General features: G+C 44.2%; 1 protein-coding gene across 2 annotated transcripts in view; it reads right to left on the reverse strand.

Moving 5' to 3' along the window:
• Positions 1-14,803: 14,803 nt before the first annotated feature.
• Positions 14,804-17,705, reverse strand: part of FAM81A (family with sequence similarity 81 member A) — a 75,774-nt gene continuing 72,872 nt past the window's right edge. For both annotated transcript variants that reach the window (XM_030318068.1, XM_030318069.1), the window contains one exon: positions 14,804-17,154. In XM_030318068.1, the coding sequence (XP_030173928.1) occupies positions 17,030-17,154 (125 nt within the window). In that variant the 3' untranslated portion in view covers positions 14,804-17,029. The remainder of the gene's footprint in view (positions 17,155-17,705) is intronic.

A 17,705-nucleotide genomic window follows, 5' to 3' on the forward strand; every position in this document is an offset into this window, starting at 1 on the left:
AGACTTGCTGGCAGCACCTTAGCCCCACCTTTGCCCCGTTTCTGCACCACTAAGGGTGTGGCCTGCGTCACCAGCTCCTATAGCATCTTTGGGACTCCAACACCATCAGCTCCTCCTCCTCCTACAAGGAGCAATCAAGGAGCAAAGATTATCCCTTCCAGGGCCTAAACCACCCACTTCAGATTTCTCCATTGGTCCCCCAGGCAAAAATGGACAATGGGGAACAAACTGATTCACTTTTAAGCAGACATAGGTGCAGCATATTCTGTATGAAAGCTAATTAGAATTTGTAGATTTTTATTTTTTGGGCTTGTCAGTTTTATTAAGATGGACAGGTCTGTGGAGTTGTCAACAATATAAAACTTTTATTCTACCAAGGTTTACTGATGGTCAAACTGGCTCGGGTTAGCTCTTGCAATTTGTCAACAAATGATGGCTTCAAGTGATGGTTAATTTTGTCTGTCTCAAAGATTTAATGGATAATTGTTAAAACAGCTTTCAAAATCTTTGGTGGCCTGAAACTTTCAAGTTTTACTTAAATGATGGGCTAGATTGGATTCATTAGATATCTAAGTCTTTTCCAAATAAGAGAGGATACTAAAACACTAATTACTAAATATAAAAGGCTTATCTGCTTTTGGTTTTCCATTGCAGAGAAGCTGAGGATACATGCTTTGTGTTTCCACTGTACTATGAAAAAAAACCAGTTTTGGGGCGCCTGGGTGGCGCAGTCGGTTAAGCGTCCGACTTCAGTCAGGTCACGATCTCGCGGTCCGTGAGTTCGAGCCCCGCATCGGGCTCTGGGCTGATGGCTCAGAGCCTGGAGCCTGTTTCCGATGCTGTGTCTCCCTCTCTCTCTGCCCCTCCCCCGTTCATGCTCTGTATCTCTCTGTCCCAAAAATAAATAAACGTTGAAAAAAAAATTTAAAAAAAAGACAAAAAAAAAACCAGTTTTTAGAAATTATAAAGTTTTAAGTTTGTCAATCTAAATTCTGGTATAACAGTTCACAGTTGGTTACTCTTTAGAAACTTTAGGCTCGGAGCATCTGAGTGGGTCAGTTAAGCATCCGACATCGGCTCAGGTCACGATCTCATGGTCTGTGGGTTCGAGCCCCACACTGGGCTCTGCTGACAGCTCGGAGCCTGGAGCCTGCTTCAAATTCTGTGTCTCCCTCTCTCTCTGCCCCTCCCCTGCTTGTGCTCTGTCTCTCTCTCTCAAAAATATTTAAATAATAATTAAAAAAAAACCCTAGTCTCTACTGAAAACTAAGCATTAAAATTCTAATAAATGTAATTAAACGTTTAATATGACCCATTCGCTTTTGGGATCTTGTTTCCTTTGTTAAATCATTTTTATCTTATGATGATCTATAATCCTACTTAGGCATGTGCTTTAAAACTGAGGATTTTAACAAACTTCAGAGATTTGGTTTGTAAATGAAATTTTTTGACTAATTAGACTTATTTTGTATGTTACTTGGAAAGCACTGTCAAATAAGCCTCCGGTTGTATTGTATGTGTAAATGCTCTAACTGTTCTGGAAAACAGATAAAATTCCTAAAGTTTGATAGGTCCTAGTATAAAGCCATCACTTGATTTTCTGATTATTGAATGGTTGTGTCACAGAAATGACTAGATTTCCTTGCCAGCTCTACTGTAATAACTCTTATCAGATTTTTTTTTCTCCCATCAGATGTTAACTGTGGCCATTTTTTGAGTCTTTTGTCATTTACAGTTATTGTTCTGATGTTTTTGGAAAATGTGTTTGGTCTTCAAGGAGACTCATGAAAAGAACTTTTTATTATTTTGAAGTAACGCCTGCACCCAGTGTGGGGCTCCAACTCATGACCCCAAGATCAAGAGTCAGTGTCTTCTGACTGAGCCAGCAAGGCGCCCCTCTCTTTTTATTTTCATCATGTTTTGCTGTTTTCTGAGGCATTTGAGGCCTTTGTGCCTGGTGCTGACGCTCCTACAGTGCCGTTCCTTCGTTCACTCACGTGTTCCTTTCTGCTCAAGAGACCCCCACATGTTATCAGTCCCAGATACAGCTGCCTCAGCCTTTCGGCCTTTCATGACTCAACCAATCAACTTTGACCCATAGGTATGGGCCTATGTCCCAAGGCAGCAGGAAGTTACAGAAGTTAAGAGCTCTCGGCCGCAGCAACCTTCAAGATTTGAGGGTCAAAGTTATTCAGGGTGGAGCATGGTGGACAAAAAGGAACAAAGGCCAGACTTCCTTGTGGCTTGTAGAGATTCTAACATTCCTCCAGCTCCCTCAAGGGCATCCTTTAATGTTTTACCACTATGGCTTTGCTCTGGGTAGGGTTACTTCCCTCTGATGAAATATAGGTTAGCAATCATCTTTCAAACTTACGGCTTGCTGATAAACATCTCAAGAGGCTCAAGACTTAGGTTTTATTCGACAGTAGTCAAGAGCCTTAACAGCAGCTAGCCCCCCAACGTCCTAGAAGCCTTGCTTCCAAATTCCTTCGAGACTTACACTATCCCTGACCCCGGCTAACTAAGTATATAGTCACCCCTCACAATCCCAGTGCAGCTCTTCTTGCCCCTGGGTCCTGTCCCTGTGCTACAATACAAAGCACCTTTTTGCATGGTAAAGGTTTTTAAGACTTCTTTCTTGACTGTTTGCTCATAGCCACACATGAGGTAGGCCACCCACTTTTTGAAGGTGCATTTTAGTATTAAAGGGGGTGTTGTGTGTGATGAAAGCAGGAAGAGACTCAGAGAGAGAATCATTCCCTTAAACCGACAAGAGTTTATAGGTAGACAGGAATCATACCGTCACTATTTGGCATAAAAGGCTTCTAGCTGTCAGGCAAAGTGTAGGATTACAACCTTTCCAGGGGAAGATGGGAAAACACTCTTCCAACAAGTGAACACATAATTAATATAGGTATTAGAATGGATATTAGGATAAAGCGAGCAAAGTTAAACAGTGACTCTATGTTCTCATGGTAAATGCACTTGCTGGTTATCGAGGCTGTGAGACATGAAGACATTCCCTGGGTCGAGGGAATCCGATTAGAAGTGGTTATTGCCTCTCTGCTAACTCCCCTGCAGTTCCTTCCCCAATGTTAGGGGTGCTGGCAGCTTCACAGCTGTGCTCATTCAGCCTGAGGCTCAGGCATGTGGTTTTAGCTGTTGAGACCACAAATATGAAGTCTTGGAGAAGGGCAGTGTAGGAGGGCCTGTCCTACTGAGGTAGTGTAGTTGATCACTGCTGGGCAGGACCCCACGCTTACCTGAGTCATGGGCAAACCAGAAGGGCCCAAAGCTGAGGAGAAAGGACCCTTAGACACCCTGGACGGCCCAACAGGAGAGGCCACACTTCTTTTGACACACCTGTACGTAGTGGCTGATGTTTGGCCAGCTAAGTGTGGGATGAGCTTTGTAGTGCTTGAGGTCTGATCTTCTGTACGAAGAGAGGGAATCTAGTGTCTCAAGAGCAATTTCATTCTGCCTCAGGGAAGAGTTCTGCCCTGCTCTCACCACCTCTTTCCAAACCTTCTCTGTAGCTTATTTCCTCTATTAGATCCCGAATGTATTTCTCTCCCCCTCTCTAATGACTGTCACAGAACTGACACCTAGGAATTGGAGGGTGCTGGTTGGGGTAGGAGGAAAAGAAACTATCTTCTTCTAGAGGTGTTTAATTCAAGGAAGCCTAAGTTCATGTTCATGTCATTTCTTGTTTTAAACATTTATTTTGCAAGAGAGAGAGAACATGCACGCACTCCTGGGTAGAGGAGGGAAAGAGGGGCAGAAAGAGGGGGAGTGAGAGAGATAATCTCAAGCAGACTCAGCACAATCGGGCCGAGCCCAGTACAGGGCTCAATCTCATCAACTTTGAGATCATAACCTGATCTGAAATCAAGAGTTGGATACTCAACTGACTGAGCCACCCAGGTACCCCTTCATTTCCTTTCCTTACACCCATACTTATCCTAAAAAGAACTACAATATATATAAAATATACTTTAAAAGTTAGGAATGAGGAGGAAGCAGTGAAGGAATAGAAAGGACAGGTCATACAAGGCAGCAAATACACAACGCAAAGCAGCAAGACTTGCATCCCTTTAATAAGGTTATAAATCCAATTCTAAATTTGCTAATTGGAAGGAAAATAAACTCACAAAATAAGAGTAACACAAATTCTAGGGTCTGATTCAAAAAATAAAATGGCTTCAGAAACACCTACCTGCCAGTAGGAACAGTTTTACAGGTATGTAATGAATGAATGAGGTCTTTAGAATGGACCAAACTATAGCTTCACAGAAATACTTAGAAGATTCCACAATAACCACAGGCATCGCTCCCAAGAGCCACTTGTTGATAGCAATTCTAGGATGTCTGGGCTCCAGACATCTGCTAATGTAGCATACCCAGTCTTAAATCTGAAACCTGGAGACAGGCTTGGTGTAGCTGGGACTGTTTTGTGATTGTTATTGCTGTTGTTTTAAAGTTAATGCCTTTAGGAGGGGCACGCTGCCTCATTTCCCCACTCTCTATTCTTCTTCCAGTAGCTTATACACTTATGTTGCCTAACTGGCCCTGAAAGCATTGCCTTAGAGACTCGGTCATTCATTTACTCCTTCAGTAGATATTTTTCAGTACCTTTTATCATTTGGCACTGTTCTCTGCAAGTAAGCAAACAACCCATCCTGCCTCAGGAAGCTTAAATCCTCGTGGAAATGAACAGAAAATAGGTAATAGGTGGTTTATCAAAGGAAAAATATACAGGATTACCAGGAAAGTCCAGACAAAGATTGCATTTAATTAAGGACAAGTGAGGAAGCTGGAGCTATCTAGGGGAACAGCAAGTTCAAAGGCCCTGAGGTAGGGAGGCACTTGCCTTGGAGGACCAGCACCCAAGCTAATGGGAACAGAGCAAAAAGCACGGGTGAGCTAAGAAGCTCTAAAGGGAGAGAATACAGGACCTGTTAGATCATTCTAGGTACTTGAGAGGAGGCCATCAGCGGGTTTTAAGGGGAGAAGTGACATCACCTGACAAAGTATTAGGACTACTCGGATCTGCTGGAGATCAGCTCACAGACTATTACAATCATCCCCTGACTTAGAAAAACAGTAATTGTCGATTCTTCAAGAAGTTCCCTATAGATAGGATTATTTTCTGAATGCTGTGGTGGCATCCCTGGCAAACAGCAGTGGTGTGATCAGTTGGGGGGAGACGTGGGAATGGTCCCTGAAGAGGCAGGGGCTCCTCCCCTTCAGAGGGGAGCTGAGGAAGCCAGTCTGATTCACCTGAAGGGGACTCACATCGCCTGGAGCAGAGCTACACCAATTAATTGTTGGCTGGAAAATATTCAACAGGCAGGTACAATAGAACTTTCATCTCAGGCATGTATCACTCACACACACACACACACACACACACACCCTTTCAAACACTTTGCTTTGAGCACAATTACTTCCCGGTGAGCCCTCCAAGACAAATGAGCAGTAAAACAAACTGGAAAGTAACTGAAATGAAAGATTGGCTTCCTGGGATTAGAAGAACCAGCTCAAAAAACAAAAGCCAGAGAACCCAGGCCAGAGAACTCTGCATGGGCTATGGTCCTAGAGAACAATAACCCTTTTGTCTGGTCCGAAAGGGAGTATCTATTTCCTTGTATCCCAGCAGTAAAGCACCTGAACAGGAAGTGCCCCCCACAAGGGCCCAAAGCTCTGTGAGGGCACCAGTACCAAGTGGAGGAGACCTCCCAACACCCCAACTCTGCCTCTCACTGGGTGGGTAACTGAGAGCCAAACTGGTTCCTCTGGGAGCCAGGATCTCACCTCTAAATTGGGAGTTTTCAGAGGATTAAAAGATAATAGGAACATAGCACAGTTCATACTAGGGATTCACTCAATCCATGTTAGCTCCTTTTGCCTCCCCTCAGTTCCCCCAAAATAGGAAAACCAATGCAAGGTCCCAGACTGCTTTTCCACCTAACTTGCCTTTTCCAGGTCCTGGCTAAAGGGGTCTGAAGCTCCCCTGATGAGGAGTAAGGCCTGAGAAATCTGCCTCCACCCTTCACACCCCTCCACACATGTCCCTTACCCCCCAAAACACAGAAAAGGGAGAATGCCCTAGGCAACCCTCCATGATGGGGGGCAAGGAAAGCTCTGGAGGACCAGCCCACCTAAGCTCTCACAAGAACTGGCTCCTAGAAACCCAGCCTAACTGTTACTCTGAATGTCTTGCTCTACCAAATAAAATGCAAGATCGCCTAAGAGGGCTTTGTGTTTCAAGAAAGACCAAAAAAGAAAAAAAAAGCACATTCCTTTGTGGAAGAGAAGAGTTCAGGTTACAAGGAAAGGACCTGCCCCAGGCCTCCATCTGGTCTAGGAGAGCCAGTCATGAGACCACGGGCCCTAAACAGAGAGTCTGGACATGCTGCGGCGTGGAGGAAGCTGCAAAAGGTCTGGGGAACCAACTGACATTGAAGACACATACACGTACACAGGAAGGGAATTGTGCAAAAGGAAGCTCAAGAAGGACAATCTAGAAAGTCATGCTGCCGACCTGTGGAGCCACCTGGGGCCCAGATCTCTCCATCTGAGTCCTCCCTGGTTGGAGTCCATTCAGTTTCCCCTAAATTCCCAAGCATACGTCCTCACAACCAGCGTACCTTGCTTGACATAATTGGACCCTAGTCCTTCCATGCAAGGAAGTCAAGGTGTTACTGTTCCCCCTGCCCTCACCAGAACTGTTTCTGCCTGAAGGACCAGCACGAAGACACCCAAATCCAAACCCCTCCTGTCTGCTTGGTGCAGGATAAACGCCCTCCCCCACCCCCACTCCCACTCCCATTCTCAGCCTCAGCCCTGGCTTTCTTGCCCCTCATAGCCCATCGGTTGCCTGGTCACACCTTATTACCTCCTATCAGATTACAGCATGACACCCAAGGGAACTTTGGAACCTGAGAATTTCGGGGTTGCATATCCAGACTCATGGGCTCCCAAAACTCCTCCCATATAGCTTTGTGTAACATATAGGTCTCCCGTTTGTGGGGATCTTCCCATATTATGTCTTTCAATCACAAGACCATGTACTCATCCTGACCTCAAAATACGTTCCATCTCAGCTCCACAGGTGCTATGTTCCCAGGTGACCCGACATTTTTGCCACTTCAACTGTACAGCCCCTAAATTTCAGAGTAACAAGGGAGCTTACAAGTCACAGACTCTTTATGACGCCTGAATCCCTCTACTGTAATTAGGGGAGTGTGTCCTCCTTGACAACAAACATAGCCCAGAGGGACCAACCACCACACTGTTCAGGAAGGAGTCCTCCTGAGTGCCCGGCTTATTCTTTGGGACACAGAAAGCAAGCCCCCTCCCTCTTCCTTTGAGTAGCCATCCGAGGGTCAAGACACTTACCTGCCTCCTTCTTGTTCTTCTTCTGGCTAAACATCTCCAATCTATCCATACTGCTTGGATGCTTAGTTTTGAATCCCCTGACCACCCTACCTGCACTCCTTTACATATGCACTGGGCTCACTGAGCTTTTCACACCCTAAGGTGCATAAAAATCACCTGGGCTCTCCTCCTTCCCTCTCAGGTCTGGGTGGGGCCCAAGGAGTCCAAGTTTCTAACAAGCTTCAGATGATACTGATGCTGCTGGCCACCACTTTGACTAGTAAGACTTCCACTTGGGATGGACTTTCTCCTTGGAATCACCTCTTTTAGAAACATGACTCTCAGGGCAACCTGGGTGGCTCAGTCGGCTGAAGCGTCTGATTCTTGGTTTCAGCTCAGGTCATGATCTCACCGTCTGTGGGATCCAGCCCGCGTTGGGCTCTGTGCTGAGGAAGGTGCAGAGCCTTCTTGGGATTCTCTCTCTTCCCTTCTGTCTCCGGCCCTCCCCAACACATGCTGTCTCTCTCAAAATAAATAAATACAACTTTAAAAAAAGAAAAAGAAGCATGACTCTTGGGCCCCATCCAGATGTCCTGAATCAGAATCTGCATTTTAACAAGATCCACAGGTTTACAGTATCCCCTTGAAAGTTAGAAAAACAAGCTGGCAACCGTGGCTGCATATTAGAATCACCTGGGAAATTGGCAAACAATCCCATGACCCAGCAGCACCCCAGACCAATGATATCAGAGGATGGGATTCAGGCATCGGCAGTTTTAAAGCTCCCCAGGTGATTGCAATGTGCAGCCAGTGTTGTGAACCCTGCCAGAGAGCACTTAAAGCGTATGGGGCACCTGGGTGGCTTCGTCGGCAAGTGTCTGACTTCAGATCAGGGCATGATGCTATGGTTCATGAGTTCGAGCCCTGTGTTGGGCTCCATACTGACAGCTCAGCGCCTGGGGCCCGCTTCAGATTCTGTGTCTCCCTCTTTCTTTACCTCTTCCACTCGCACTCTGTCTCTTTCTCAAAAGTAAATAAACATTAAAAGAAAATTTAAAGTGTAGGCCTACCCTTGAGACTTTTGCCAGAGAAGGGCAAGGACATGCTGTCATCTTTAGCTCCTCCGGTCATGGCCTGAGGTCCTCTTTGCTCTAGACAACCATCTGTAATGCTAACTCCTTTTGAGGCAACACAGAGTAGTGGTTAGGAGCTCTATTCTGGAATCAGGTAGATCCCGATTCGAATTCTGATTCCAATACTTACTAGCTGCATCATCTCAGAAAAGTTACCTAATTTCTCTGTGCCTCATTTCTTTGTGTGCACAGTGGAGCCGAGATAGTACCTACCTCCTAAAGTCACGGTGAGGGTTGCATTAAATGACAAAAAGTATATACAGTTCTTAGCGTGGCCCCAGCACCACAGAAGTGCTCAGCAATGGTTAGTTGCTGTTCTTAACATTGATGCTAGAACTCCTGGACGTTTTCCTGAGCCACTAGTATCCTGGCCAGATTCTGGAGGGCCCAACTGGGGCCTGGGAGTTGCTAACGGACCAGCAGGAGCCTGGGGCAAGGACAAAGGGGCTGCTCAGCCTGGCGCTTCTTGGTAGATGTGGGGATCGGTGATAGCACACACTCAAAAAACGTTAGCCAGTAGTAGAGGTGGTATTGGTTTAGGGGAGAGCCCAAGCCGGGAACTTGCAAGGAGCCGCACAGATCCAGGCACAGGTGTGGAGAAACCATGATAATCACAGATACAATTGGCTCTCCTTGCTTGGGGCCATTCAGGAAAGCAGAGCCCTCACCAAGTATTTCAAACAGGAAATTTAATACAGGGAATTGGTCACCCAAAGTGTGGAAATGAGAAGGCAAGAGGGGACGGTGAGATGTTCAGAGGTTATAGCAGCAGAAAGCCCCTACTAACCCGTACCTGGAAGAACAAAGAGTTAGCCACTGGATGGACACTGCATGCTTGAATTATACATAGTTTTATCTGCTAGCAATAAGATGTAGGTAACTTATTCCACCGGGTATGAAATTCTTCCACTGCCTGGCTCCCTCTTATCTTCATCAGGTCTTTGCTTCGCAGCAAGCCTTTCCCTGCCATCCTGTTTCCACGTGTAGCTCCCCTCCTGGCACTCCCCTCCCTGAGGACCCGCTTCCCCCAAAGCTCTTATGATCATCTGACATACTGGTATTTCCTTGTTTGCTTATTTTCTCTCCCCACCTCTACCTCATGCTAGAATTAAAACTCCATGGAGGCAGAAATTTTGGTCTGTTTTATCCACTGCCATGGCCCAGCCAGTGCAGAGTAGGTACTAAATCACTATTATGGTTACAGCCTATCCTACTAGCACACTACTTACTCCCCTACAAACCCACTTGTAACTTGTCTGGCACTCTGTTTCCTGTTCCAGAAAATGAGGGAATTGAGGTCAGTGATCTCCAAGGGCCTTCCCACTGAGGCATTCCTTGGTTGTGGTTCTTCCTACTGACCAGATTTCCTCAGAGTTTCCAGTGACCACACAGGGGCAGCAAAGGACAGCAAATCCCCAGGGCTGGCCCGGTGGCAGGAGAGATTCCCCACTCCCTTGCCATTCTTCCTCGAGTCTCAAAGAAGAGTCAGATCTCTTCTTAATGTGTGGCCCAACCTAGTTCCAGGAAGAATTAAGTCACAGGTCTGAAAATGAAACAAAGCGTGGCAATTAGGGATAAAAACAGACCAGAGACTATCTAAAGCAATCAGACACGCAGGAGATAAGCTAATTATGGTAACTGAGCGCTGAATTTAGCTCCAACTTTCCAGACATCTAGGCAGGGCAGCGATTAGGGTGAGGTGAGTGAGGCACACTCTTCAAATGGTAAATGTAAAGAGCAGCCAGAATCCTGTCATCAAGATAAATGTTAGTACAATGTTTCTAAAAATCTACATAAACAACAACAAAGTCCGCAATAAACAAAATGTCAAAAATTTAAAATTACATGCAACATGTATTTAGGGGAGCAGAGTTTTCTGTTTTGCCTCAGTTCCAAAATGGTTCTGGGCAATGTGGTTGAATCTAGTCTTTCAGGTTTGAAATGTTGCTCATCGTGCATTTTTGGCATTAATTTTGATCTTTAAAAATACTGTGTTAACACATTATCATTTTTTTTTTAATTTACATCCAAATTAGTTAGCATATAGTGCAACATTGATTTCTGGAGTAGATTCCTTAATGCCCCTTACCCATTTAGCCCATCCCCCCTCCCACAACCCCTCCAGTAACTCTCTGTTTATTCTCCATATTTAAGAGTCTCTTATGTTTTCCCCCTCCCTGTTTTTATATATTTTTTTGCTTACCTTCCCTTATGTTCATCTGTTCTGTGTCTTAAAGTCCTCATTAACACATTATCTTGATTAAAGTTTTTGCTGTCCCTTAGAATTTTCCAAGGTGAAGGGAGCCTGAGTGGCTGAATTGGTTAAGAGCCTGACTTCAGTTCAGGTCATGATCTCACAGTTTGTGGGTTCAAGCCCTGCGATTGGGCTTTGTGCTGACAGCTCGGACCCTGGAGCCTGCTTCACATTCTGTGTCTTCCTCTCTCTCTGTCCCTCCACTGTTCGCACTCTGTCTCTGTCTCTCAAAACTAAATAAACGTTAAAAAATTAAAAAATATATATTTAAATTTTCCAAGGTGAATGCCTCACTTCGCCTCACCCTAATCCCCTAGAGAGATGGGTCCCTCTCCCTAGGGAGCTTCTGCATCACTCAACAGTCCCCTGGCTGACATCCCCTTGCCAGGCACATGCCTTAAATGTCCTGGTACAAACCTACCACACAGCCCCGCCCCTTGGCTGACATACTTTGGCTCTTCCCCTTGAGTTTCGTACCAGCCTCCCCATCCTTCTCTATACAACACCCCCAGCAGTAGCATCTACTGATCAGAACCAGCAAGTGGGACAAAACCTTATAAATAAAGACCTGCGAAATGATCTCTAATAGGGACAACTGACATAAGATTGTAGAGATGAGGGGCACCTGGGTGGCTCAGTTGGGCAAGTGTCGAAACTCTTGGTTTCACCTCAGGTCATGATCTCGTGGTTGGTGAGACTGAGCCCTGCATTGGGGTCTGTGCTGTCAGTGCAGATTCTCTGCTTGGGATTCTCTCTCTCTCTGTCTCTCTGCCCCTCCCCTCTTCTCTCTCTCTCTCAAAATAAATAAATAAACTAAAAAAAAAAAATTGTACAGATGAGACAGAAGGAAAGTTCTGGGTCCGAATCCCATTCTAGGCTGACAGATGAAGGTACAGAGTTTGGACAGAGTGGTCAGTTGAAAGAGCAAGGAACTTACTACTCTAGACCAGGGCTGTCTGATAGAACTTTCTGCAATAACAGAAATGTTCTACGTTTGCATGGGACAATACCGCAACCGCTCACCACAGGTGGCTATTGAGCATTTGAAATGTGGCCAGCGCAACCAAGGAACTAAATTGTTAAATGTATTTAATTCTGATTAATGTATATTTAAATTTAAATGGGCTAAGGACTAGTGCATTACAGCACAGTTCTATATCAGCGAGTCTCAAATTTAACTTGCATTAGAATCATTAGCAGGACTTGTTAAAACAGGTTGCTGAGCCCATCTCAGAGTTCCTGATTCAGGAGGTCTGGGATGGAGCTGAGAGCTTACATTTCTAACAGTTCCCAGGTGAGGCTAATGCTTCTGGTCTGGGGATACTTTGAGGACAACCAAGCTAGACAGTATTCTCATTCCAAACAATTGTTCGATATTGAACAAATCACCTTATATGGAGGTATGGGCTTTCTTGAAGCAAAATGGCAGCCTAGACTTAGAAGACAGGTATGGAATGAAATCCCTGCTTCTCCATCAATTAGCTCCATGTCCTTTGTTTCATTTTCAACTTCTATATACAGTTGACCCTTGAACAATGTAGGGGATTAGGGACATTGACAACCCTCCCCCACCTCCTCTACACAGTCAGAAGTCTGCGTATAACTTTTGACTCCCCCAAAACTTAACTACGAATAGCCTACTGTTGACAGAAGCCTTACCGATAACATAGTCAAGTAACACATATTTTGCAAGTTATATGTATTATATACTGTATTCTTACAACAAAGTGTGCTAGAAAAAAAATTTTATTAAGAAAACCATAAAGAAGAGAAAATACATTTACAGTACTGTACTGTATTAAAAAATCCACATGTAAGTGGATTGCGTAGTTCAAATCTGTGTTGGTCAAGAGTCAACTGCAATATTAGTCAATATTTAACCTCTCTCTCTGCTCCATCCACAAAATGGAAATAATAGTACACACCAAGTAGGGTAATTACAAAGATTAAATGGGATAAAGTATATATGCCATTCAGTATAAGTTTTTAAAGATCATGTCTTGCTCAGAAAGTGTATGAGATTATATATGTAAACATGTAATTTGTAGCACAAGCAATGAGCAGTTCCACAAAATAGCTCTGTCAAGATTACACAGTGCCAGTGCATCAGTGATCTATGGCTGCATATAACAAATTAACCCAAAACGTAGCAACTTAAAACAACAAAAACTTATCATCTCGCGGCATCTGTGGGTCAGACGTGTGGACATGGCTTAGCTGGGTAACCTCTGGTTTAACATCTCTCATGAGGTTGCATTAAAGCTGCCAGGGCTGCAGTCTCACCTGAAGGCTCAACTGGAGGGCTTAGGAATCCACCTCCTATTTTTTGTTGTGATAAGATATGTGTACATTTTAGTAATTTAACCATTTTTAAATGTACAGTTCTGTGTCATTGAGTACATTCACATTGTTTGCAACCATCACCACCATCCATCTGAGAAGTTTTTCATTTTCTCCAACTCAAACTCTGGACCCATTTGGTTCTGGCTCCCCATTCCCCAACCCACCCCTGAGCCCCTGGCAGCTATCAGGCTACTCTGTTTCTATGAATTGGACTTCTATGTACCTCATCCAAGTGGAAATCTACAAGGTTTGTCCTTTTGTGACTTGCTTATTTCACTCAACAAAACCTCCTCAAGATTCATCCATGCTGTTAATGTGTCAGAATTTCTTGTTATGGCTGCATAGTATTCCATTGTAGGTATATACCACATTTGCTTATTCATTCATCAATGTACACTTGAGTTGTTGTCACCTTCTGGGTCTTACCCCACCTTCCCAGCCCTCTCAACACTGGCCCCTCAGTGGATGTGGCTCCTCCCAGGCTGAGTCCTGGAGAAGTCATGCCTGCCCCAAGGATGAGACTAACTAGCCTGTGGTTCTGCCCAGTGCTTCCCCAGATTCAGGGACTGACCCAGTCTGGTCCTGTCTACTTATCTCTGCATCCAAGCTGCTCTTCTGTGTTTCAGGCGGGATATCACTTATCCCTGGAGGTTAGAGTCACTTCCCATAAATGATCCCAGCAGGTAATGGGATGCTCTCAACCAACACATGGACCCTCCATTTACCTGCTATGTCCCACCACCACCATCTCCCCGCCCATATCCCATATTTCACCACTTAATACCCAATTTTGCATTAACTACTTCAGCATTTCAAAAATTATAAGTGAGCCACTTCTTTTATATAATTATAATCTCCACTCTGCAGATGAGAAAACTGAGATTCAGAAAGGTGAAGAGAACTGCCCAAGGTCACACAGCGAGAAGAGGGCAGTGACAGAACCCCATATAGTTATCATTGAGTTTCCAGGATGTCATGAGTGGTTTGTGGGGTTCTTTTTCCAGGCTGAATAGCTGAAAGCCACCTAACATAACTCATCTCCCAATGCACAGAACCACAGTCCACTGCCTAGGACGGCCCAAGCACAGGGGACGAAGTGTCTGGGACCCTACCGTCCTATGGCACCAAATGGCCCCGCCTCCGTTACTTCCACTGATAAACCAGAGGAAGCTAGTGGACCCAAGTGAAGCTAGTAAGGTGCCTCTCTCGGGTGCTTGGAACTAGGGCATTAAAGAGCAAAGGGCCTCGGATGGTGGAGCTGTAAGGTCATGTAGAGATGGGGCTGTTGTCGGTGGGCTGGCAAGTCAGCTATGTGGGAAGCAAGGCTGTATCTTTAGAGGTGGGACAGTGGTGTACTTGTTAGGTGCCCAGAGAGTGGAAGGAGGCTGCCTGGTTTGAATCGAGGATCCCACTTACCAGCTGCGGGACTTGGGGCAAGTTGCCCAACCTTTAGGTGACCCATTTTTCTCATCTGTAAAATGGGGAAGTGAGTAGTCCTTAACTCATCACCATAATGAACTGAGTGAACACACACCAAGTTCATGGCACAGGCACACATGCACAGTAGGAACTGCCAGCTGGCATTATTCCAGCCTTGAAGACCCACAGACGGAGCAGCTCCCCGTGACTTTCCAGTTCCCAGTAGGTTGCCTCACTCTAAAAAAACTTTTAAGTTTAAAAATCATACACCACATTTATTTGGAAATTTTATTCTTTTTATTGCAAATTTCTGGTAAAGGAAAGAACACGGAAGCTGATCCTCATTTAAACTTTGGTCATAAGAGCACGCTGTAGCTCAGTGGCTTACAACCTCAGCGGCCTTTGAATCACCAGGGGGCCTTTGACACCTTACTGATGTCTGCCTCCCTCCTCCCAGAGGTTCTGGCTTAATTGGTCTAGGGGGGCAGCCCAGGCATCAATAGCTTTTTGAACTCCGCGGGTGATTCCAACATGTGGCCAGGGTGGGGGACCCTGCTGGAGCTCATGGCCTGAGCTTGGCAGCATCAGGAGCACCCAAGCAATTCCAGCGGACATCCAACCGTCGCCTGCTCACGTCACCCCACAACCCGAGTCCAGCTGGCCCCCCGTCCCTCTTCCCAAGTGTCACATGTGCTGACTCTTCCTCCTCAGAGACCGCAGAGGAGAGAGACACCGGAGGACGCGTGATTCTCTGTGCTGTGGCTTGTGCGTAAACAGGGGAAACTGTACTAAATGTGGTTATTCTATCACAGAAAGAAATTCACTTTCTGGTTGCAAATGAGCACTAACCTTTTTTTTTTCATTGTCAAGTGGAAATAGTCTTCCTATAGAGAGAGATGCAAAGATTTGTGACAAAATAAGGAAATACGTGTTGGATGACACATTCCTTAGATGATTCCTCAGGTCTAATTAAAAAAACATTTTTTTGTCAAGCCAAAGAAGGTAAAATACTGTGTAGTGTAGCAGCATATTTTATATGGGTAAACAGTAATAGCCAGTTATATAATTCATTTATGAGTTATCCTAAAAATAGAAAATGCTTTAATTTTCCTGAGTCCTTGGCAAACAACAAAACACAATTTTTTTTTTTTTTAAATTTTCAAGAATGGTCTTCCTTTTCCTGGGCACCCTCACAGTTTAGGACAGTGTGTGTCTCACCATCAGGTTTTACATCCACGGGTCAACAACTTCACTGGCACCAATTTTCAATGACTAGTCAAATATGGAGATTGAAAATAAAACACCCATCCTCTACAAAGCTGCTCAAAATGAAAGGTTCTTGACAGTGTTATAAATGCAATATCAATTTGATTCTCTGTCCATACAAAAGTATGAATTTCTATTCCATTAATAATACTGAATGACTAATGTCTTAACAGTGATAAAATTTTCAGAACATTTAAAAATTACAAAGGATCCCATTTTTACATCATAATTCTGATGTATTATCATGCCTTCTATTTTGTCTGTAAAACTTTTATAGGATACAGTGCATTGACGTGGTAAAACCAAGGCACAAGAATACAGTTACAATAAGTGTATATAAACCTTAGCACTTTGTGCCAATTTTGGAAACATTTAGAGAGGAGATCATAAAGCCTGAAAAATTCTCACATCCTATTATGATTAACAAATGATTAATTGTGCAATAAACAGACTATCAACCACCATTCCATTATTAAATATATGGCTATCACTATACAGGCTGTGGATAGTTGAAAAAAGTTTTCAATATTAAAACCTGGCTTAATTAGGTGGTCACTGTAGATATTGTGCCTTGCATTATCTAGATAATTGTCTTAAGTTTCCATTTTAATCTGCAATGTATACGGCAGTTATCAATTTTTAAGCTTTTTTCATCACGTAAATGATGAAGGGGGTTTCCAAATGTTAAATCCCTTGTCTCTACAAAAGACAGAAGATTTACAAGAAGATAACCTTATAAGAAATGCACAGATAACAATCATAGAATCCAAATATGGCCTAAAAGGTTGAATTCTAATCTACCAGGACATTCTCTTAATTTAGGGTAAGGAGAAACACATTCCTGTGATAATTCATTAGTTTCTTAATTTTAAAAAAATCACCATGACATTTTTCAAAATAGTAAAGTCTTGGCTAGAGCGTCAAGCATTGAAGGAAAGTTAAGTCTTTTCATTCATAAAATGAAGGGGATAAAAGCCTTTCAAAATCCAGGGGCGGGGAGGATATTCCATTGAATTTAGAGAAGTGGAATAAAGTGGTAAAAGTTGTATTTCATACTTTTAAAAAAAGTGTTTTTGAGACTCAAGGTAAACGCTTAGACCCATGAAAACACATTTCTTGGCACATGCACGCCATGAGTAGAACAATCCCGAATGCAGTGACAGCCTGGCTACACAGGTATCTAGCTCTAGCCCCACGAGCAGAACCACGTTTGAGGTCTTTGTCCCAGCCCCCTTCACATGGGACCTTCTGGCTTCTGCATCTGTTGGATTTGCTTCTGCAGCTGGTCCTTGTCCAACTTCATCTTGGCTTCAAGAACTTGCCTGAGGGATCCTATACTTTCATAGATGGCTGTAAACCCTTTAAGAAGAGGTAAATTTCACAAGAGTTAATATTAAAAAACAATGTGTGTCAAGTTCTACAGCATATAGTAATAGTTGATTTGGGCAAAAGCTATTAACAGATGCTAAAACTAATGAAGTAAAAGTTTGATAGGAAACAAGACAGTTACATAGCTTGGGAGTATCTCCCTACAGGTTACTTTTTTTTTTATTTTTATTTTTTTAATTTTTTTTTAACGTTTATTTATTTTTGGGACAGAGAGAGACAGAGCATGAACGGGGGAGGGGCAGAGAGAGAGGGAGACACAGAATCGGAAACAGGCTCCAGGCTCTGAGCCATCAGCCCAGAGCCCGACGCGGGGCTCGAACTCACGGACCGCGAGATCGTAACCTGAGCTGATGTCAGACGCTTAACCGACTGAGCCACCCAGGCGCCCCCCTTACAGGTTACTTTTTAATTACAAAGGGGGAAAGGAACTATTACAGTGGAGAAACCTGGCAGATACTGCTATAACCAAGGGATCAAAGCTAATGTCACCAATGCCGGGAGAAACCAACACCAGGTACCCC

Source organism: Lynx canadensis, chromosome B3 (genome assembly GCF_007474595.2).
Source record: "Lynx canadensis isolate LIC74 chromosome B3, mLynCan4.pri.v2, whole genome shotgun sequence".
Taxonomy (NCBI): Eukaryota; Metazoa; Chordata; class Mammalia; order Carnivora; family Felidae; genus Lynx; species Lynx canadensis.